This window comes from Myotis myotis, unplaced genomic scaffold, assembly GCF_014108235.1.
Source record: "Myotis myotis isolate mMyoMyo1 unplaced genomic scaffold, mMyoMyo1.p scaffold_m19_p_6, whole genome shotgun sequence".
NCBI lineage: Eukaryota > Metazoa > Chordata > Mammalia > Chiroptera > Vespertilionidae > Myotis > Myotis myotis.
The window spans coordinates 20,905,544-20,928,990 of NW_023416368.1; the positions used below are offsets into that span (position 1 = coordinate 20,905,544).

Below are 23,447 nucleotides of genomic sequence, written 5' to 3' on the forward strand. Positions count from 1 at the left end.
CTTATGTAGATAAAACAAAAGGCACAAAGGACTAACCTGACCTTACAGGTGTTAATAAATTTAAAAGGACTGAAATCATACAAAACATGTTCTCCAGGGACAACAGGATTTAATTGGAAATCAGTAACAGAAAGAAATCTGCATAATCCCAGATATTTGGAAATTAACCTACTTCTAAAACCACAAAGAATTAAAATAAAAACTATATCACTTCAAAATCCACGGGATGAAGCTAATGTAGTCCTTAGAGAAAAATTTAGAAAAAAAATAGTACCAATCTAACAAACTCAGAAAGCAGGAGAGAATATGACCCAACTCATTTTATGAGGCCAGTATCACTCTGATGCTAAAGCCAGGCAAACACATCAAAAGAAAACTACAGACCAATGTTCCTCATGAATATAGATACAAAAATCTTTAACAAATGATTAGCAAAGGAAGTCAACAAATAAAAGGGAGTATACACTACAACCAAGTGGGATTCAAGAATGAAAGTTTGATTTAATACCTGAAAATTAACTAATGCAATATATGAATAAAACAAAACAAAAATCTGACAAAAATCCAACTCCAACTCATAAGAATTCTCAATAAATTAGGACTAGAAGAATACCTTCTCAACTTGATAAAGAGTATCTATGAAAAACCTACAGCTAACATCGTACCTAATAGTGAAAGACTAAACGTTTTACCCCTAAGAGTAGAAATAAGATAAGGACGGCTGAGCTCACCACTACTATTCAACATGGTACTGGAGGTGCTAGTCAGTGCAATGAGGCAAGAAAAAGAAATAAAAAGACATCTAGATCAGAAAGAAAAAAGTAAAACTGTCCTTATTTGCAAATATGATCTGTGTATAGAATCTACAAAAGCCACTAGAACTGATAAGCAAGTGTAAAAATGTCAACATACAACAAAAGGCCAGAAGACACCCTACTGCTTATTCAGCCATTCGCACACAAGGGCATTTAAATCCTGAATCATCTTCCTGAGTCTCTGGCAAACTTAGTTTTCTAGAACCAATTCTCTGTCTTTGTTACTTTGTCTGTTTTGGACCTCGATTCCCAAACGGATGGTTTAATTTGAGCTGGGTTGGTGTCTCTGAGCAGATCAGAGACTACCTGACTCATTTCTGACCCCATGAGAGCTGCGAGTGAAACCCAGTTAGCATGCACAGCATTTTGAGGGTGAGGCACTGTAAGCATTACGTCACTTAATCCTCATAATCCCACAACAGAGGCATAGTTACTATCCTCATCCTTCAGGCGAAGGCATGGAAAAGGTGAATACGACTCCTCTTATCCACCCCGTCTGTTTTAGCAGAAGCTCTTCACAGGCTTCCTGAAGCAATGACAGCACCATCTCTGACAAGGGCATGGGGCTGTACAGCTATCCCCTAGAGAGGGATTAGCATCTCTATTGTTCACCCTGAGAGAAAGTAAGACCCCAAATCCATAATCATTACTGTGGCTGGAAAAGTTCTGGCGAGGATGTGACAGAAGAAAGTGAGAAAGACAAAAGGCTTTTGAGGCAGGCACTCTGGGGCAGAGGCCCAGCTCTGGCCCTCACTGGGTGGCTGAGCTGGAGCACATCACCAAACAATGCCTTTCAACTCCAATTTCCTTCTGCAGAAATCAACACAGATGAACACCTATCTCATGATACAGGTGGGAAGCTCAGATGGGTAGACAAATATTTAAGGGATCAGCATATTTAAACTTGTTTTGGAATGTGTCCACAGCTTGGAAAAAGTGGATGGGAGCCTGTTGGGCCAAGACTCAGGGAGGGCACGTGTAGTTTAAAAGTCCCACAAGGTAATAGTGAGAGGGGAACCAAAAAAATCCTTAGAAATGTGTGCTCTGGTAGAGGGAAAAAGAAATGACTAACTTCTGAGTGGTTATTAAAAGAAAAGCAACAATTAAAAATAATAAACGGTGGGTGGGTGAGTGTAGGGAGTGAGCTATCTTCACCTCTCCCAGTTCTTCCAGGCTGGGAGATGACTCCATTCTGTTGCACAGCAGCCTGGCCGCCCTCAGGAAAATGAGAGCTGGCTGTGTGCAGGCCCCTTGTTGGGTGTGGCAGGTGAGATCTTGTTAAATTCTCAACCCTGTAAGGGTTGATTTTCAATTTACAGAAGAGTACACAGGCCCTGATGGATTATATCACTCTTTAGGGACTTGAACCCAGGCACCAACCCCCCATGTTTGCTTGGGGCTGAGCTGAGGTTGCTCCTGAGACTTCTGCACACCTGAGGAAAACAGCAGAGCCTACCCTCCGCCCTGTCCCAGACACTGACGTGGGTGGGATGGGCTGGCTCCTCCTAGGCCTCACCTGTGCTGGAGCCGAGGAAGCCTCCTCACTGTCTGATTCTTCTTCACTGCTCTCTGAGTCTTCGTGCGTCTTAGCTTTGACCTGGGCCAACATGGGCCCTGCCTTCCCAGGGAGTCCCAGGGTGGTCCCTTGCCCTGAGGCAGCTTTCACTGGGAGGCTTTTCCCCACAGACTTAGCCTAGAAGGACATGGAAGAGAGCTATGTCACAGGAACCCAAAGGACCACCAGGGGCTGGCCCTGAGTCAGCCAAGCACACTGGCCTCACCTGTGTCCCTGCTGTGGCAGGAGCTGCCTCCTCCTCGCTCTCTGATTCCTCGTTGCTTGAAGAATCCTCCCCCGGCCTCTGGGTGCCCCTGGCCACAGCTGGGGAGGATGTGCAGGCTGGCAAAGATGCTGTGCCCACTCGCACTGGGGGGACTTTGGCAGATGCAGGGGCAATGGGCATGCCCTTCCTTGGGGAGGCCTTGGTCTGAGTTTTCATAGCTGGTTTTGCCTGAGGGACACAGAAGTTAGAGGCTGGAGGAGGACCCTGGATTCCGAGCCGCCATCTGCCCTGGGGTGAAGCTCATGGAGTCCCCAGAGCTCCCTGTGGAGCTGACCAGTGGGGACCGCCCAGGGTCAGGCTATGCTGTGGCCTCACCTGGGCTGGAGCTGTGGCTGCAGATGCCTCCTCCTCACTGTCTGACTCCTCGCTGCTGCTCTCCGAGTCCTCCTCCTGCTTCCGGGCCTGAGCCAAAGTGGCTGCAGACCCTGCCTTCCCAGGGGGTGCTGGGACGCTGCCTTTCCCAGGGGGTCCCGTGGCTGAGGTGGCTCTGCCCTGGGAGTTTTTCCCCAAGGGCTTTGCCTGAGAGTGACAAAGGACAGGATTAGGGCAGGGGGCCCACAGAGGGAATGTGTGTGAGGTAAGATAGGTGAGGAGAGCAAATGGGGGACCAGTACTCTAGGTGCAGGACGGGGAGGACAAGCCCATGGGTGGCTCTGCAGGCAGAGCACAGGCCATGTAGTGTCCTCCAGCCTCACCTGAGCCAGGTTTGAGGTTACAGGTACCACTGCTGGCACCTCCTCCTCACTGTCCGATTCCTCGCTGCTGCTCTCTGAGTCCTCCTCTGGCCTCCCTGCCTTGACCTGGGCAGCTGCAGGCCTTGCCTTCCCAGGGGGTCCTGGGACAGCCCCCTTCCTGGGGGGCTCCTTGGTGGGGGCCGAGGCAGCTTTGACCTGCGAGGTTTTCCCCGAGGCCTTCACCTGGAATGAGAGAAGCAGAATCAGGAGAGGCAGCCCAGAGGTGGATGTGAGGAGACCCAGGAAACCAGACAGAGCAACGACGCCATACACATCACACTATCAGAAGGGGTGGGGCAGGCTCGGAGCATGCCTGGGAATGGGAGAATAAGTCTTTGTTTTGTTAGTCCTCACCTGGAGATATTTTCCATTGATTTTTAGAAAGAGTGGAAGGGAGGGGGAGAGATAGAGAGAGAAACATCGACGTGAGAGAGACATATAGATTGGTTGCCTCCTGCACAAGCCCTGACCATGGCCAGGGATTAAGCCTACAACCAAGGTACATGCCTTTGACTGGAATCGAACCCGGGACCCTTCAGTCCCCAGGCCAACGCTCTATCCACTGAGCCAAACTGGCTAGAGTGGGAGAACAAGTCTTCAGAAGGCCTTTCAGCACGGGCACGGGCATGGGCACGGGCACAGGCTCTACTTTCTGGGCCTCACCTGAAGCGCAGTCTTGGCAGTTGGCGCCTCCTCCTCACTGTCTGATTCCTCGCTGCTGCTCTCCGAGTCCTCCTCTGGCCTACCTGCCTTGGCCTTGGCAGTTGTAGGCCCTGCCTTCCCAGGGGGTGCTGGGACAGCCCCTTTCCTGGGGGACTCCTTGGTGGGAGCTGAGGCAGCTTTGACCTGTGGGGTTTTTCCCGAGGCCTTCACCTGGAGTGAGAGAAGCAGAATTAGGGGAGGCAGCCCAGAGGTGGATGTGAGGAGACCTGGGAAACCACACAGGGCAATGAGCCGCACACATCATACTGAGAAGGGCTGGGGCAGGCTCGGAGCATAGCTGGGGCTCTTTGGCAGTGGGAGACCCAGTCTTCAGAAAGCCTTTTGGGGAGGGGTCTAGGCTGCAGGCTCTCCTTCCCCGGCCTCACCTGAAGTGAGGTCTTGGCAGCTGGCGCCTCCTCCTCACTGTCCGATTCCTCACTGCTGCTCTCCGAGTCCTCCTCTGGCTTCCCTGCCTTGGCCTGGGCAGCTGCAAGTCCTGCCTTCCCAGGGGGTGCTGGGACCGCTGCTTTCCTAGGAGACCCCTTGGCAGGGGCTGAAGCAGCTTTGACCTGGGGGGGTTTCCCCGAGGTCTTTACCTAGTGAAAGAGAAAGGGCAATTTGTTTCCTTCCTCCTGAAAACTCCCTGGCGACACCTTCAGGATAAAGCAGAGGCCTTAGTGGGGCTCTCGGGACCCCCCTGCTTCTCTCCTCACTCCCTGCCTTGACCGATGCTCTGACGTGGCCTATCATCTCCATCCCTGAATCCTTCACCCCCCCTGCCCATTTCACCTGGCCTCCTCCTCCAGGTCCCACACAGACACCAGTTCCTATGACAGCTTTCCCCTAGGTGAGGCCCTGTGCATAAGGCCCTGCTCCAGTGCCACCTCTCCCAGGAAGCCTCCTTTTGTCACATAGGCAAATGGTGTCTCCCCCCCACAGCCCTAGACCCTTCTCAGGCCCAGAGTGCAATGAGCAGCACCTGGTCCTCCCCAGCCAGGGCCCGCTAGACCCCCCGGCCCCCCGAACCCACCTTTCTAGCTCCCAGTCACCCTGAAGCACTAGCTGAACTGATCTGGTCCCACTTGTCTGTGAAGTCAGGCTCCTGGGAGGGAGAGTTCAAGGTGTGCAGGGGCAGCTCCTGAGGATGGGGTGCAATTACCTCCACATCGGTCTCCTCGCTCGAGCTGGAGGTCTCCTCGCTGGAGCTGTCGACCTGGCCCGCTGATGCCAATCCTGCGGGATGCATAGGGAGGGCACTGAGGGCCTTCCCTCCCAGCCCCTCTGAGGCCTTAACACTTGTGCCAGCTTAGAAAAATCTCCCTCCTGCATACACGGAGGCAGGCAGGACAAACGCCCAAACCCAGGCCTCTCAGTTTAGTCTCTAAGCCTCTGAGATGGGCTTATACCCCTGAGATCAATAAACCAGAAAATACTCTACCACCCGGGCTACTCAACTCCCTCAGCAAAGCCTGATGCATCCCTGTGGCTGATTCTCCCTCATCAAGGGAGGGGAAAATGATCTGAGGTGGGGCCTCGTTGTCATGGAGATGCCTCTGAATTCCAGAATGTCCCAGAGCTGGAAGCAGCACAAAGGCCTGCCTCCCGCCCACTCAGGGGGCTTCTCACCAGGCTTGGCAGTGGTTCCGAGGGCAGGTTGTGGTGTGGAGTTCACTGTCTTGTTGCCTTTCTTGATCTCTGCCTACAGAGAACAGGTGACAGACACACTTGGGTATGGCCTGGTGAACTGAGAACATGGACCCCATGTGAACCCAGCTCTACCACTTCCTAGCCCTGTGAGTTCGGACAAACCATCTCCCTACCTCTGTTTCTTCACCTTTATTTTATTTTATTTTATTTTATTTTATTTTAGTTTAGTTTAGTTTGTTTGTTTCTTCACCTTTAAAGTGGGGCTAAAAATGGTGCCTCCCCTCACGGAGGTGTGGAGAACAGGTGACTGTTCTGGGGACACAGCTGTTGCTTGCTAAGTGGTTGGTTAACAGTTTATTGTGGTTATTATCATTATTTTATAATTATTTTTACAGAAAAGGAAACAGAGGCCCAGAATGGTGAAGGGACTCGGCAAGACCCCACAGCTGGTAAGTTGGGCTGAGATTCGAATCCAAGATGGACAATTACCCACAACCCTACCCTTCTCTCACGGAGACTGTCCCTCACAGGGCACTTCAGCTCTTACGGGTAACAGCTTGGGACACGGTCCCACTCACCGTGGCTTTTCCTTTCATGCTTGATGGCAAAACCGCCCTCACAACTGAGGAGTTGGTGGATGCTGGTCTTGGGGCTGCAAAACACAAACACCCGCTGGATGAGCCAGGTGAGCCTTTTCTCATCTAGGAACAGCAAACAGGCTTCTGCTCATGCAGGAATCGGTGTGGCGCCTGGTGCTGTATACGGATCTGCGGCTGAGCCCAGATTTGTGGGAAAGAGCTCTGTGGTACATCAGCCACGTCCACCAGGAGCCAGAGAGAGGCAAAATGAAAGCTACATGTCTGCATCCTCGATGGAGTCCCAACTCCCTGGTGATGAGACCGAGGACCCCAGAGGAAAAGGACTGGCTCACAGTCCTGCCACATGCTACCAAGAAGGCACTGGGGACACAATGTTTGGTGCAGAGGAAGGGCTCAAATAAATACTGAAACAGACAGGCAGGCCTTTCTGAAATTCCCCCTAAAAGGTCCTGGTCTTCCCACAGCTCACTGAAGAAGCTGGAGGCGGTCTCTCTGAAACAATCCAATACCCAACAACTTGTACCTAAAAGGGGCCGGGCCCTGGGCTAAGCCCCACAAGCACCAATCATGGGAGCCCCCAGCAGTGCCCAGCATGCAGGGCCCTTACCAGCTTTGGCGGTTTCAGCTGCCGCCGCCTCCTCCTCTTCTGAGCTCTCCGAGGTGCTAATGGGGTCTGACACCCGGGCCTTCTTGGCCTGCAGCGCTGCATCCTCCTCGGCCTTCTGCTTCTTGCCAACCTCCGAGGTTCTGCAGGACAAGGGTGACTGGCTACACCAACTGGTGACAGGGACAACTCCAGGAGATTCGGAAAGACCTTCCCACATCCTGCCCCACCTCCAAAGGAGATACGCAGAGTTTAAATGGCGATGAAGACATAGTGTAGGTAAAATTCTGCATTTTCACTCATTTCATAAAGCAGGGGTGGGGAACCATTTTTCTGCCAAGGGCCATTGGGATATTTATAACTTCATTCTTGGGCCATACACAATTATCAACTTAAAAAAAAAAAAAAGACAAAAATGAGCCTGCTATATTTGGCCAAACATTTCATTAACTCAGCCCCAATGCCTTGGCAGGGCCAGACCAAATGATTTCTCGGGCCCTATACGACCTGCGGGCCAGACGCCCCCCCACCCGTCATAAAGTGTTTTTTATAACTGTCTAGTGGTTTCAAGACAATCCGGAATGGTCAATAACATACTAACAGTAGCTAACCGGTGTCAAGTGACAGGTGCTAGCATCTGCAGGCCATCCAGGCTCCTCCCTCCTCCAGAACTTTCAGCACCTGCAGTGCCCTCTTCCTAGAAGACTCTGCCCAGGTCCTCCTTGTCTTCAGGCCTCAGCTCCAACCCAGCCTCCTCAGAGAGGCCCTCCCTGATCACCCTCCTCCCCCAAGATATTCTCAGCCTATCATCCTGTTTCATTTTCTTCAGAGCACTTTCTCGCTCCTGTTATTTTACTTCCTTCCTGCCTGACACCCCCACTACACAGGGAGGTCCGGGGAGGGGGAGGGACCTTTTCCAGCTCACTAAGGTACCCTTCACACATAGCACACATCTCAAAAAATGAATGACTAAGTGACTTGCCCAGAGTCAAAGAGCAAGTCTTCGGCTGGGGCATTGGCAGAATAAGCACTCAGATGGCTGAGTCCCTGGAACTTTCAAGTATCATCTCTTCGACTCCACCCTCCCACCCCGAGGGAGTCACTGGCTATGCCCACGCTCTCCAGCTATGAGACATTGCTCTGCCACAGTTTGGGGTGTGCTGCTCAGGTCCCTGGTTCCCTGCTCAGGTCTCCTTGTTGAGACTATCCTGTTAAAAACAGGTTTCATTTTTAACATGTATCAATTATTCTGCCTCTCTCTTCCTAACAGAACGTTTTACAAGGGAAGGAGTTGTTCTCTAGTTTGTTCCGTTATATCAAGAACAGTCCTGGCTCATAATAGGTGCTATATAAACTGGGGGCATGGGGGTGGGGGGAGAAGATGCCTCCAATGGCCAGGTTTAGCACTTTACTTACTATTGTTATCATTTTACAGAGACGGCACATGCTCAGGGAAACCGTTAATCCATGGTCATACAGCTAGTTGCTGGGTTTGAATTTGCCAGGAAGCACTAGGCTCGGCTTCCTCTGGTGGGTATGAGGCTCCGTCTCACTCAGTACCCCTTATCCACAGGGGCCAGAGGCAGGAAAGGGCTTGTGGTGCAGCTCACTGGAGCGGGTCTCTGGGGAAGGAAGTGCTATGACTGATACCCAAGACACCTGGGCAAGTCGGAGAGGGTGAGAGAGAGGAAGTGTGGGGTGTGCCCTGTGCTTGCTGTAGCAGCAGAGAAGAGTAAAAAATTAAGGCCTGGCTGGGCTTTTAAAGACCTTGGAAGCTGAGACCCCAACGGTACCATTCCTGCCTTTGCTTACATACCTCTGATAACAGGGAGCTCACCACTCCCGCTGTAGCCTATCTAATTTTTGGATAGTTCTGATGACCAAGCACTTGTGTTCAGAAGCTGAAACCTCTTCCTAAAGCAGGCACATACAGATGCCACCTCAGTCACCCAGGGCCCCAGAGAACATGCCACTGCCTTTGTCCTTACAGATGTGCAAACAATGGTCCCCTCACCTGCCCTTTTGCCATCTCTTTTCCATCCTGGGCAATTCAGTATTCTCTATGGGACATGGCTCCAGGTCCTTCACTCACCTGGTCTGCTGTGGTCAGGCCAGGGCATGGAGAGAATACAACTGTCCCCTCCTTCATTCTCAAACCATTCCTCTGTTTATGCACCCTTCAATTATTTTTCAGTCCTTGAAAAGTACTTAAGTTTTACATGTTTCACAGGCACTTCACACTCTGTAACATGTCCTTGAAATTTTCCCCTCCAAATCAGGCTCCCCTGCAACTCCATGCACAAGCCAGATACCTGGGATTGGACTGGATTGCCTCCCCAACCCATCCACAGATCCTGGGTTCATCCTTGAGTATTCCTGGAATCTACTTCCTACCTTCTACTATTCCCCATCAGCTCTTGCCTGGATGATGACGTCCAAGCTACAGAGCGAGCCCATCACTGCTTCCCCCTCCACGGCTCCACTGCTCTTGGGATAAAGAGACAACTTCTCACTGTGGATGATCAGGCCCTGCATGGGGTGAGCCCTGCCGACTCCCCGACCTTATCTGCACTGTGCTCACGGCTTCAGGCCTCAGCATCAGCAGTTCCTTCTGCTAGGTACACTCCGCCTGCTTCTCCATACCTATTGCCTAGGTCACTCCCCCACTCCCTGCAGCTTTCAAATCAAAGGTCACTGCAGGGAAACTTCCCCTAGAACCCCACAAGAGGTTCATGCGGTTTTGGCACCGGGTACCTCTTCTTCATAATCCTTATAAGCACTGTAATTTCACATTCATTCGTTTCATTCTTTGATGTATGCCTACTTCCCTGACTTGAATGTCAACCCCAGGAAAGAAGGAGGCATGTCTGTCTCATCTCATAACACCTCCATGCTTAGAACAGGGCTTGGCATTTAATAAATGCTCAATAAATGTTTGCTGATTGAACGAATAACATTACTGAGAAGCTTCTGCCCTTATTATTATTCAATACTGATTATAGCTCTCAATATCCTCTTCTACTGCCAGACACTCCTGCGTGTGACCTGCCTTCCTGGGGGCGATAATGGTGTCTACAGTGGGCTTTGGGGACAGATCTTAGGCCAGATTAGTACCCTAGCTTACTCCAAGCTGACGACAGCTTGGGGTGTCCCTCCTCCACACTTTCAACACCGTCAGACTTACTGTTGCCAGTGCGTATAGATGTCCAGAAGGGTTACAGGCTGAACTGGGAAACTTTTCTGCAGAGAAGTAAAGAGAGAGCAGCAATTAACCCCCCAGCACAGTATGGGTCCTCCTTGGCTCCAATTCTCCACAATCTCACGACTCGCACAGACAGGTGGTTGAGAAGGGGGTCTTTCTGCTCTGGGAAATATGTCTGCTTGCCCTGCCATTACCACCCAAACCTTGTAGAGAAAAGCAGGGCAAGTATTTCCGTTAAAACCTTTTAAGACAACATGTTGGTGAGAGGTGCCTTTGAGAGACTGGACTGGAATGCTCCAGGCCAGCATTTATCAGTCCCCAGCCTCCCTGGCACTTTCCATGAGGAGAGGCCACAAGACAGGGCTTTCCCCACCCCTGACCTTTTAAAAGGCTTTTAAAGGCCAGGCTGGTCAAGCTCCCCAGGGCAGGAGGAACCACAGCCCAGACACCGAGGCATCCAGGTGGCATGACTACAGCCCACTTATCCCCTGAGAAAGTACTGGAACCAAATGGTGCCAGTCCCTTGACAGAAGCCAAGGGAACCAGGTGAAATCCAGGCCTTTGGAGCCCAGGCCAGAGGGCCCACTGTCTCTGCAAGTATCAAGAACCTGGGATGCCAAGCGCCCCGGGAGGCTGAGTGAGCAACGTGCGGTGAAGGCAGAGGGCGTCAGGGCCCTGGGCAGAGTGACCAAGAGGTACATCTGGAGTCATGCAGAACTCCTGCTGAATAGCTGGGCTCATCTCTTCACACTTCATGTTCCCCCTCATGACATGGGGATGACAGCAGTACCCACCTCGCTATCAGGCCTGAATGGGATAAATCTAGTCAGTGCCCAGCACAGAGAGCCAGTAACACTGAGACATCAAGGGCCAGTCTCACGCTACTCCTCCCTAGGCACACTGTCCTCCTCACTGCCCCTCAAATGTGTCAGGCCACCCTGCACCCATCAAGACTTACTATTCTTTTTGGCTGGAATGCTCTCTACTGCTAACTACACAGCTCCCTCCCTCCCTCCCTCCCTTCAGGTCTCTGGCCAAATGTCACCTCCTCAGTGGGGCCTCCTGACCACCCTAGTTATAACTGGGCATTCCTATCCCCCATTCCTGTCTTATGTTTATAGCTAGCACATTACATCATTAACCTTAAAAATATTTGTCACCTGTCTGTTCCTGCTAGAATGTACCCTCCATGAGCAAGATCCTACCTTTACTTAGGCAAATGCCCCAATGAAGACAGGTACTGTCTTTTCCCTCCTTAGCTGGTAAGTGATATAAATGGAGTAAGAAGAGCAACTGAAGTCTAGGGAGGGTTGGAAAAAGCATGGATAATGTCTTAGGGCCCATCATCCTTTAGTCTCTCCAGGAGATCCTGAGAGCAAGCATCCACTGGAGCTAAAAGGATATTGGTTTATCACTTTAACAGCTTAAAACCCTCCCGGGGCTTTTCAGATTAAGACCAAACAGCCTACACCAGGGCTCCAACCAGCACCACCACACCTCCTCCCACCCCCAAGGGACCTCTATCCCCCCTGGACTCCACATTTCAGCCACAGTAGACTCTCCCAAGGCCAAAAGTCAGCAACAAGTCCCATCCCACCACAGGGCATTTGCACCTCTGCCTGGAATATACACCTCCCTTCTGTCAGATCTCAAACCTATACCACTTCCTCCGGTGAACCGGCCTCCATACCTCAGACAAGGGCAACCGGCCACCCCTGTCTTAGCGCTCGATGCCTCTCATTCTTGGCACTTAACGTCGTGTTTTGAGAGTACACTTTTATGATTTATATCTAACTTTCCTACCACATTTAAAAAATATATATATATTTTTATTGGTTTCAGAGAGGAAGGGAGAGGGAGAGGAGAGAGACAGAAACATCAATGATGAGAGAGAATCGTTGACCAGCTGCCTCCGGCAGGCCCCACACTGGGGATTGAGCCCGAAACCTGGGCATGTGCCCTTGTCCAGAATCGAAACTGGGACCCTTCGGTCCCCAGGCCGACGCTCTATCCATTGAGCCAAACCAGCCAGGGCTTCTCTACCACAATTAGACTGTAAGCTCTAGGAGGGCTGGGGGCCCTGCTCATCATTTTGTCACCAGCAGCCAGAGCGCCGGATTAACAGCTACTGAATGAATGAAGACATGACTACTACACCAGAAGCTGAAACCCCAGCTGTCTGACTCAGTACAGACGGGGTGGGGTGGAGGTGGGGGGATGGGGGGTCTTAAGGGCCCGAGCTCCAGCTCAGACACGGGGTCACAGGCCCCTTTTCTGGGCCCTCTCTTTCGGGTCGGTGGCAATCCACCCCTCAAACTTGCTGCTACCTTCTCCACCCTAGGGGCCGGACCGAGCCACGTGGCCCGGCACGTAGGAAACTTGAAAACGCCGCTACCAGAAAGGGAGGGTGGAAGTACGCGACGCGGGAATCACAGAGCCCTGAGTGTGGATCCCACGTCCGGGCCCGCCCACTGCACGCGATGGGGAAACTGAGGCCCAGAGGGACTGGGAACGGCAGGGAGGCCGGAGGCGGCGGATCCTGGTACCTAGTCGCGTCCTCGAGCACCGGGGGGCCTGGCCGTGGGCGCCCGCCAGGGGAAGGGGTGTGGGGGGCGGCTCTGCAGATCTCACACGCGGCCCTCGCACACGGCCCGCACTCGCTTACCTGGCAGCTCTGCTCCTTCACTTCCCGCGCCGCGCGCACAAAGCCTGCCTGCAGCAGATGCTGGTAGATCAGGGGAAGCAGCTCCCGCCGCTTCCTGGCCTCGGCCATGCCCGCGACCTGCCACCGGTTAGCTCACCTGCACGCCCCCCTCAATCCCCACCCGCCACTTCCCTCGTGCCCTTAGACCTCCCGCGCCCCACTTCCGGCTCCTTGTTAGCCGGGACGCGCGGCACGCCGGGAATTGTAGTCTTATCCCCCGGAGTGGCCCGCCTGGTCCCAGCGGGGAGAAGGGGTGGAGGCTGAGACTTCCCATTGGCTGGGAGGGGGCGTGGCTATACCTGATCCCGCCCCCTGGGCCAGCCAGGATAAGTATGACTCCCTCTTAAGTCTTGTCTCTTGAAGGACTTCGTCTTCCACCTGGGCTCCCTGAGTGATGCGATTGGGTTTATTCATCTCTGAAAATCCTAATTTGAATGTTTTCTAGACTCGAATTTCCAGTTACATACTCAGTTATTCACATCACACTTTTTAGGACCCGTGAACTAGAAACCTGTGGATGAAAAAGGGCCAATATTAAACCTGAGAGGCTCAGGAGAGATCTACATGGTGGGCCTTACAAACTCAGAGACAGAAAGTAGCCTAAAATTAAAACTTCCTAACTAAAATCGAGTCATGGTGGGTAGTCATGTCCTAGACCTTCCTTGACAAAGATCAACCTTTACCCTAATTGTGCTGTCTTTTTCTGCATCTATGATAACATACCTTGGGAATATCAAAGTAATTTTCTTTTTTCTGAACCCCTCAAAATACAACCACTTTCCCAGAGTAGAGACCACAAATTCCCTCATTGTTATTATCATGATTGATGTTAACTGTTAGCTATCCTATACCCACCAAAGGAAAAGAAATATGTGTCTATTCATTTTTTAAAACATGTTTTTTTTTAAAATAAAAGTGCTGTGTTTTTTAAAAAATATATTTTATTGATTTTTTACAGAGAGGAAGGGAGAGGGATAGAGAGGTAGAAACATCAATGAGAGAGAAACATTGATCAGCTGCCTCCTGCACACCTCCTACTGGGGATGTGCCCGCAACCAAGGTACATGCCCTTGGCCGGAATCGAACCTGGGACCCTTCAGTCCACAGGCTGACACTCTATCCCCTGAGCCAAACTGGTTAGGGCAAAACATGTTTTTATTGATTTTTAGAGAGAGAGGAAAGGAGAGGAAGAGATAGAAACATCCATGAGAGAGAAACATCAACATTGATCGACTGCCCCTTGGATGCCCCCTACTGGGGATGGAGCACACAACCTGGGCATGTGTCCCAGCCAGAATCTGGGTATGCTCAACCACTGAGCAACACCATCAGGCATTAATTTTACATACAATCTCATAGATCCCCCCTGCCCCTGCTTTGCTTTCTCCTGCCTCCCTAACCTATCACTAATGGATTTTATGTAACCCCTTTACACCTCCTCCTTTGATTGTAATGTATAAAATAAGATGCAAAAGTGCCATTCTCTGGCACATTTTCTCAATCCATTGAGATTTTGCTTCCCAACAGTTATCAGTTAGGCTCAAATAAATTCATAAAATTTCTTACAGGTTTGGATGTTTCTTATATTGGCAAACTATTTGTCCTTATCATTCATTCACTGAGCAAATAGTTACTGAGCACCATATCTTGAGTAGCATGGGCTAGTAGGATGAGGGGGTGGATAAAAAGACCAATAAGGCATAGCAGCCGCCCACAAAACTCACAGGGACGAGAGACATGGTAACCAAGCAACTATGATTCAATTCCGTATGTGCATTGTCAGGGCCAGGCAGAGCCTGCAGGAGCAGGGATGAGGGGCACCCAGAGAGACATCTAAGCTGAAGCTTAAAGATGGAGTAGGGATTTCTAGATTCAGAGGAAAGGCCTGGCATCCCAGGCAGAAACACTACCTGAGTAAACACAGGAAAAGCCATAGGCTGGTATAGGTTGGCAAACCCAAACATAGAACTCAGTCCATGCTGCTGGGCTGTAGGGTGGGGGGTGGGGGTAGGAAGAGGGAACACGTGAGAACACATGAGAATGAAGAAGTAGACGGTGCCTACAGCACCCCCTCACCCACCAGCAGAGTTTGCACTTCAAAAAACAATAGGTAGTCTCTCACCGGTGTTATTCAGGAGGGTGGCCTGCATTTGTGTTTTTAAAAGGTTGCTATGATCCAAGTGTGGAGGATGGATTCGCAGAGATAAAGACTAGAGGCTGTGGGGTTGTTGAGAGGAAGTTGAGCGGAAGTTGGCGGGGACAGGATGAGCTAGGCTGGGGACTATTTGAATGAGCTGTTTTATAACTTCGTGGACCCGTTAAGAATCTGAAGACAGCACGACAGTCTTTGCTCTAGAAAACGTTGAATGTGTACAGACACTTAACATTTCCCATCAAATTTCAGGACATAGATAAGCACATACTGAACCTCCTAGGAATGCACCAGGAAGAAAGGGGGAGGGGAGGGACAGGACCATGTGACTGACTGAGTGCAGTGAAGGAAGAAGAGGGAAGAGACTGATCTACAAATAGCTATTTGGCAAATGCTTACTGAGTACCCACTACTGAGGATGAAATGGTCTCTATCCCAATAGAGTTTACAGTCTAATGGGGGAGACACACGCTAAACAAATAGTTATGCCAATTCATTGCTAGAGTAAGTGCAGAAAGGAAAAGGACAGTGTTTTCTACCCTGGAGTTACACTGCCCCCGGTTCAAATTCTGGCTTTGCCTCTTATTAATGATGTGACCTTGGTAAATTACATAACTTCTCTGTGCCTCAGTTTCCTCATCCGTAAAATAATTATAATTTCTACCTCGTAAGGTCCTCATGAGGAGTAAATGAGTTCTCAGGGGAAATGCTCAGAAGAGCTGCTAACAGCAGTGCTGTGTGTATGTGTATGCTAGCCATTCCCGTGAAAACATCCGATAGGAAGGAGAGATCTATCTTTTCTTGAGTGTTAGGGAAGGAGTCTCTGAGGAAGTGGTGTTTGTGAGGAAAGCTTAACCATGTGTAGGGGAGAATCCTGGGGGAAGAAGCTGTGCAAAGGGCCTGAGGCAGAAGGTACAGCTGAGAGAGGAGGTAGTCAAGTGCTTTGTAGCAGGGCCCCGAGGGACAGCAGAGGGACTGGGGAGTATAGAAAGTGGGTGGAGGATAGATTCCACATGAAGGACCTTCTTTCCATCCTACGGATGACTGTAAGCCATTGACAGAATAGCCTGAGAGTGACAGGAGGACATTTGAATGTTTACGTGACCTGTGTGAATGCCCAGGGGAGAGGGGAGTAGTGTATAGTATGTATGAGTAAATGCAGGAAGATAAGTTAGGGTTAGGAGTGCAGGCAGGCATCCAGAGAGAATGGAGGGGGTGCTGGTGACAGTGGAGTTGGGGAGCTGTGGAAGCTTCCAGAGTTATTGGGCAGTAAAATCATCACAGAGATGTATTGAAAAGGAAGGTAAGAGACGTGAGTACTAGAATGGACTCAGAGGTCTCTGTGCAAACAGGCACACAGTGACTTTCACAGACACAGGGGACACCGGAGAGGACTGGGACGGGGGAATGAGCGAGGAGGGGAAGGCTGGGGAGGGGACATGAAAGTGAAAGTTCCTCGTTAGACATGTTGAGATGGAAATGCAGATGTTGAGTAAGCACTTGGAAGCCTGGGTTTGACTCACATGGAGATGGGAAGTGGTCTGTAGAGACATGATCAATGAGACTGTGGATGAGGGCAGGGTTGCCCAGGGAGAGAGAGCATGAAGAGACAAGAGGAGTGGTCCAGGATGGAACTCCAAGGCACACCCACAGCTTAGGGCTGCATAAAGACAGATACGTCTGCGAAGGAGGAGGAGGGAAGAGAGAGCCCCGGGGAGTGGCTGCAGGGAAGGAAGGCAAGGGCGAGTTTCAGGGCAGTGGGGAGAGTCTGAGAGGTGGGACAGGACGAGAGTGGAACTACTGGCTTTGGTTTAATGACAGGCGGGGGATTTTGGTGGCTTTAGGTAGAGTGCTACTTCTGTGGAACGATGGAGAAGGTCAGACGGCAGTGGTCACGGAGTGAAGGAGGGCTGAGGGAGGCTGTGGGTCCTTTGAGGGGTTTTTGTGTGAAGGGGAGGAGAGAGCGTCTGTGAGCCAGGGTCCATGTGTGTTGTGAGGTGGAAGAGACTTGAGTGTGTTTAAAGGCTGATAGGAGATCAAAGGGAGAGAGATCAATGAGGGGTGCAGGAAACAGGGGAGACAATCAGCATGGATGTTCACAGGCACGTGGGAGGGGTGGGATCAGGCAAGTAGGTGGAGGGGTTGGTCTGGGAGAGGAGGAGGGATGGCTTCTCCAGAACCAAAAGGAGGAACAAAGAGAGGCCGGGTGCAGATGTAGATGTAGGTTTGCAGTGGGATGCTAAGGGAGATTTCATCTCCAACTTCTATTTTTTCTGCCAAGTGGGAGGCAAGGTCTGCTGTGAGCGAGGAAGAGGTGGGGAGGCGTTTGAAGGAAGGAGGACAATGAGCATTCAGAGAGTTGAAGAGCAAATTTGCCTAGAGAATCCCTAATTGCTGGATGGTGTTGTCAACCTAGTTGAGGGCGCTGGTCATTCATTTATGTGTGTCCTGCCCTGTTCTGCTGAGTGATTTGCCTTCATAGTTCACCAACCTGGATATAGGCAGGGGGAAAGCACTGAGTGGGATTTATCCAGGCCTAGGGCTTTGCCAGATTGGGGGGCGGGGGGCAAGGGCCCAGGGGCCTAAGTGTTGGCCAAAGAGATGCCCAGGCTCTGGGCTCTGGGATCTGGGCAGGGCAGCAGTGGAGACAGGCAGGATTAATTTTCAGGGAGACAGGAAGTCTTTATGGACTGGGCTGCCGTGAGGCTGGCAATCAGGAGCCTGAGCTCGGAGAGGGTTGGCAACTTGAATTGATGGTGATGCCCAGGTTACTGACTAGATGGCTAGTTGGGCTACTCACTGAGACAGTGAACAGGGTGATGAGCATACAAAACAGTGCATGAAATTAGAAGGTCAGAGATAGTCTCCCCCTTCCAAGAACCCATTTTCACCCCCGTGGGGGCATGACCACCCCAGGAGAATGCACACCTTAACAGAATGTAAATCCTCTAGAGGCTGCACCCCAGTCAATTAGTATTGGCAAGTGCAAGGGTGGCTACAGTCCGTCTCCTGCGGAGGAGAGGAGGCAGAGGCTGGCGTGCCCTGAGTATAGGCCTGGAAGCAGACATGTGGAGGCTTCTGGAAGGCAATGGAGAAGGAACCAGGGGCTGAGTCCTTGGCCGACCTTGGAAGACATGGAGGACTGGTATTAAATTAAAAAAAAACAACCAACCACAACGACACAAAACAAAACCAACCTGGATGGTTTAATTCCTTCTGTCTGGCAACAGGTTGTTTGTTTTTGTTTTGTTCCTAATAAAATTCATTTGAGGCACTTAGGCCTTGTCCTCGGCTCCTGGGAGGCTGGCTCTTCTGTGGACAATTTCTTTATTTCCTTGATTTTCCAAATCATACCCTTCACTGAATTGCCTCAGGGCCCAAGCACAAAATTAAAACATTAAACTGGTAGAATATAACACGGCAACAATTAAGACAGCAGCAAACAAAACAGTGCATTGAAAAAAAAAATAATTGCCTACCCGTTAGAAAAAGATGTCTTTGTTAGTAGTGGAAGCCAGAAGCTTCCAAACCACTCGGCTGGGAGCGCCTCTCCGGTGAGCAGCATGCTTAGTCATCTTGAATTCTCGCAGGGCACATTGAGGGCACGGGAAAATGAGTGAAGAAGGACTGTCAGCAGGAAAGGAAGCTAAGCAGGTGGGGCATTATCCCCTTCCTCTCCCAGCAGGAGCAGCTCCTGCACAGAGGTGGGAGGTAGGTACCATGATACGGGGAGGGTGCTGGGCCAGGAATGAGGAAATTACCCGTTGGGCCTGGCTCTGCTGTGTGACCCTGGCCACTCTCTCGGCCTCTCTGATCCTCAGCATTTCTTTTGGTTGGAGAGGGATCCTTCCAATATTGGAACTGTCACGTGAGGGGCTCATCTGGGAAGGTTGCCCTTGACCCCAGGACCCAGAGATAGTCCCTTCATCCACTGTAACAACGGATTCTCCCTGGACCAAGTCCCTTGGGCCAGTAGGTTTCCCATGGCCTCCTTTTCTCTCATCGGATGACAGTTTCTCTCTTTCTCTTTCTTTAATCTCATTGGATATTTTGAAGGCTTATAAAAGGTTGCCAAGTGATTACTGAAGTAACAAGTCAAACAAGTCATAGGTGTACAGAGACAAAGCTAATCTTCCCTCTCATCCATTCCCAGCCCACTACCCATATCCCAGGCCTTCCCCTCCACAACCAAGTTGGGCGGGGGTGGGGGGCGTGTGGGGTTGGAGCTGGTGTCAGATTCCTTCACATCCTTCCTCTGCAGGGACAAACACACACCTCCTTCATAAGGCTTTAATCCTCCTTTTTCATTTCTTTCTTTCTTTTTTTTTTTTTTGACAAAGGGGGTCCTACTAAACGCACAACTCTGCAACTAGCTTTTTCCACTTAATAACATACCAGAGCCATTTCTCCAGACATTTGGATCTGAAATAGCCTTTTGAGTAACAGTGAGTGACAGCTCACATCTGCGGAGCGGGGACTCTGAGCCAGCGCTGTGCTGTGAAGTGTACGAGCACAAACCGGCTTAGCCCTGAGAGCATCCTAGGAGGCAGGTAACTGGGTCCCAGCCCTGTTTATAGACGAGGAAACGGAAGCGCAGAGAGGCCACGGCGTGGGCCACGCACCCAGTCAGTGGCGGGATTTGGACGTGCTCGGGCTGCCGGAGTGCGCCGTCCCCGGGGAGGATGAATGACAGCCAGAGGTGGGAGACAGCATGACATAGATTACTCACTTCTAGTTTTCCGGCTGATACAATGGTGCTGCTCTAAATAAATCCTTATAGCCCTGAGCTTTCATTATGGCAGGATAGAATCAAATGTAGGCCAAAGGGGACGCCGGTCTTATTTTAATAGCCAAAAGCCGGATTAACTATCAAAAGGATTGTAGCAATTCACAGTCCCTTCAGCATAATTTCTTATTTATGTGGTTTTACTCTCAGAGCTGGAAGGGTCCTTGGCGAGCATTAAGCCCGGCTCTCTCCTCTTACCGATAAGGAAGCAGGCCCAGAGGTAGGCATGGACGTGGTGAGGTCCCCAGTAGGGTAGGGGCAGAGACAGGCCCTGTCCCTCTTCACCTGGAGCTGCTCCTTCATGCTGCCTCTGCCACTGCTCCCTTCTCTCCTGTCTGTTCTCCGCACCAGCGGTCGCCAACATTGCGGACCTCGCGGACCCCCCGTGGTCCGCAGACCCCCGGTTGGTGCCCGCTGCTCCGCACTGTGGTTGGCATCGCATCACTGCCCTGCTTACCCAGCCTCCCAGGGGCGAACCACTGGCCACGGGATCAAGTCGCAGCTGATTCTTCTTTTTTAAAAAAATGTATTTTTATTGATTTCAGAGAGGAGGGGAGAGGGAGAGAGAGATAGAAACATCAGTGATGAGAGAGAATCATTGATTGGTTGCCTCCTACACACCTCCTACTGGGGATCGAGCCTGCAACCCGGGCATGTGCCCTTGACTGGAATCGAACCTGGGACCCTTCAGCCCACAGACCGATGCTCTATCCACTGAGCCAAACCAGCTAGGGCAAAGTCACAGCTTCTTAACAGGCATTCAAGCCCATCCAAGTCTGTTCATCCTTCAAAGCCAAGTGCAAATGCCATCTCCTCAACGATGCCTTCTTCCCTGACTGTCCCGACTCCTCACCTTGGGCAAGGTCATCTCTGTTCCATAAGGAGGCCCCTCTTCTGGCTGCTCTTTCTAGGAAGAGCCATATTGCAGAAGGACCTGCCAGGAGGGGGCAGTACACAACCAAAGAAAGGTCTCCCAAAGGTCAAGGTCACCAGGGTGCCTGCAGCCCATCACAGGCCCCTAGGTGTGCACCCCTTCAGTGTGGCTGCCTGTGGGAATACGGGGTTCCACCTTGGCAAGCCCCCCTCCCTGTGCCTCCTTTGCATCACTGTAAAATCAGAGGGTGGGACCAGTTCAGTGTTTCTGGAAGTGTGGTGACGCACAAAGTAACATCAGGAGATAAATAGATGGACCCTTAAAAATGGAAATCATTATGTGCTTATTTTAATGTGTATTAACAAAAAATAACTAGCGCATGAAACCTGTTATTTCACAAATATTATTGCTTAGAACGAGGCGAAAGTAGGCATTCAAGGAAAAAAAGACAGTGAGTCAATATAAAAGAAAGTGCCAATTAAGTAATAGTACAAGTGGTAAGACGGTGGTGAATGGCTGTGATGGAGAAAACGTCGTCTGCCTTTGATGTCCCAGGATTCTGTGATTTGTGGTGACTCCTGCCCTTGCTAGGGGTGGAGCAGAGAGGAAGGGAGCCCTGCCAAGGGGCAGGAAAGCAGCAGATGGGCCTGTCCCTACCACCTGACCCTCCTCCACCTGTGGAAGGGTGAGTGCTTGCCCCCTCCCCTCTTTCTCAGCTTTCCTGCGGTTACTAAGGAGTGGGAGGCTGAGAGGGGCTGCATTCTGGAAGCTCATCTGCTCTCCCTTTCTCACCCAGCACCCCGCTTGGCATAAACTATTCAGGGTGATGATTAACAAGGACTCAGGAAGGCACTGGGGGTGGGGAGAGAGAATAAGGCCATGTGGACCGAGTTTTCTCACATACATGGATGTCCAACTTGGAATGACTGTCCAAACTTGGCCATGCATTGGAATCGCCTAGCGATTCAATAGAAACACAATTCCAGGGCCCACCCCAGGCAATTCTAATTAAGAGGCCCCTGCACTTTATGCTTTTAAAAGTCCCCCCCCCCCCCGCCCCCCGCACCCTTGACTCTGATGCTTCTGGGCTTGGAACCACATTAGGCCGTATATCCTCTCGGTGTACCTGTGGAGACACTGAGGCCCAGGAAGGCTGTGTCACTGACCCAGAGCCAGTCAGCAAATGATCAGACGTCTTGACTCCCAGCTCACTTCTCCCCGCTGAGCGTCCCTTGTTGAGCCTAGTCTGTGGTTAGCAGAGCACTCCACTGACAAATGGGTGGGGTTTCTTTGAACCTCCTTCTTCTCTGGGCTTGTCAAGGATTTCCCACAGAAGAGAACCTGCTGAGTGAGCAGCCAGCCACCTGCTGAGAAGCCAGAAGAGGTGGGGAGGGGTGGGAGTAGATGGCCAGGGAGGCCGTGGCTGGGAGACGCAGCCTCCTCCCAGCAGTTGCCAGCCTGCACATCAGCTTGCTGAGGGCAGGGGCCCATTCAGATGGAGGCCACCAGCAGCTGTGTTTTCCAGCGGGATCCCTAAGGACGAGAATTAGGAGGAAGGACTAGGAGGTAACTTCCAGATGGCATTTTCTAACAGTGATCAGTGACCTGGGACACAATTGACTTTGGAGCAGTTGCCTGGCCCCCTGCTGTTTTTAAATTATAAAATATGTAACACATGAAAAATATGAGGACAAATACATACAGCTCCCATGCTCCCAGAGCCTGGATTGTGAAACAAATAAATAGATGCTGGTTGGCCCACGCCCCTCCCTCCAAATACCCCCATTCCTGAGGTTGGTGTGATTCATTCCTGTACATGTTTTCATATTTATGCTCCATATGTGAAACACATACTAAAGCAATGCTTTGCAGATTTTTAAAGCTTTTATAAATGATCTAATATTATACATAGCCTCCTCTACAAGCAATTTGCTTGTTTTTGTTCAACAATTTTTTGAAATTTATCTGTGTTGATGGGCAGAGCTCTGCATATATGTTGCCACTATCCTAATTATTTCATTAAGCACTAGTATGTACTGCAATTTATGAATCCACTTCCTGTGGATGGGCATTTGAGTTATTTCCAGTTTTCCACCATCCAAGGACCCTGCCACGAATATCCTCGCACGGGTCACCGTGTGTGCCCAGGGAGGGGTCCCTGTGGCAGGGGATGGTTCACCTTGTCCACCATCGCCACCATCGCCACCATCGCTGGACCGCACTGAGGGGCTGGCCAGTTTCTGTAGTTTCGAATCCAGATTCTTGCTGGCAATTGTCAGGTTTTGGGATTCATGCCACTCTGATGGGGGCCACCAAGTGTCTCTCGTTTGAGTTTTTGTGTGTTTCTGATCAGTGGGGCTGAAACGTTTTCATCACTTGATTGGTTGTTTGGATTTCCTCTCCTGCTGTATTTCCTTGTTTGTTTGTGTGTGTTTTTGTGTGTGGTTCTTATCGATTCGTGGGAGCTCTGATCCTGGGTCTGTCGCTACTATCTTCTGCCAGTTGATGGCCTGTCTTTTCACCTTATTCATGGAGTCTTTTGAGGCCCAAGGGTTTGACATATTAGTGTGACCAACAGCAGCCCTCTCTTCCTCTACAGTCAGGTCTGCAGGAAGCTGAGGCCACTGTACTGGCGGAGGACCCTTCGCAGGAGGCCCGTGGCAGGCAGAGTGAGAGGGGAGTGGGTTCTGAGCCCAGCCAGGATTGGCAGGCGAGGTGAACTTGAGAGGAAGTTATTTCACTCTGGGCTCCAGCTTCCTCACTTATAAAATAGAGGCAAGCTCAGTC

The 23,447-nt window shown here is 51.0% G+C and overlaps 1 protein-coding gene across 1 annotated transcript in view; it reads right to left on the reverse strand.

The window, feature by feature from the left end:
- The window catches only part of TCOF1 (treacle ribosome biogenesis factor 1), a 31,349-nt gene extending 18,374 nt beyond the window's left edge, over positions 1–12,975 (reverse strand). Inside the window, exons 1-12 of the mRNA XM_036312110.1 lie at positions 12,810–12,975; positions 10,127–10,182; positions 6,946–7,085; positions 6,318–6,391; positions 5,719–5,791; positions 5,252–5,325; positions 4,479–4,688; positions 4,054–4,263; positions 3,352–3,573; positions 2,972–3,175; positions 2,597–2,824; positions 2,332–2,508 (exon numbers count right to left, since the gene is read on the reverse strand). Of these exons, the coding sequence (XP_036168003.1) occupies positions 2,332–2,508; positions 2,597–2,824; positions 2,972–3,175; positions 3,352–3,573; positions 4,054–4,263; positions 4,479–4,688; positions 5,252–5,325; positions 5,719–5,791; positions 6,318–6,391; positions 6,946–7,085; positions 10,127–10,182; positions 12,810–12,917 (1,776 nt within the window). The 5' untranslated portion in view covers positions 12,918–12,975. The remainder of the gene's footprint in view (positions 1–2,331; positions 2,509–2,596; positions 2,825–2,971; positions 3,176–3,351; positions 3,574–4,053; positions 4,264–4,478; positions 4,689–5,251; positions 5,326–5,718; positions 5,792–6,317; positions 6,392–6,945; positions 7,086–10,126; positions 10,183–12,809) is intronic.
- Positions 12,976–23,447: the final 10,472 nt, after the last annotated feature.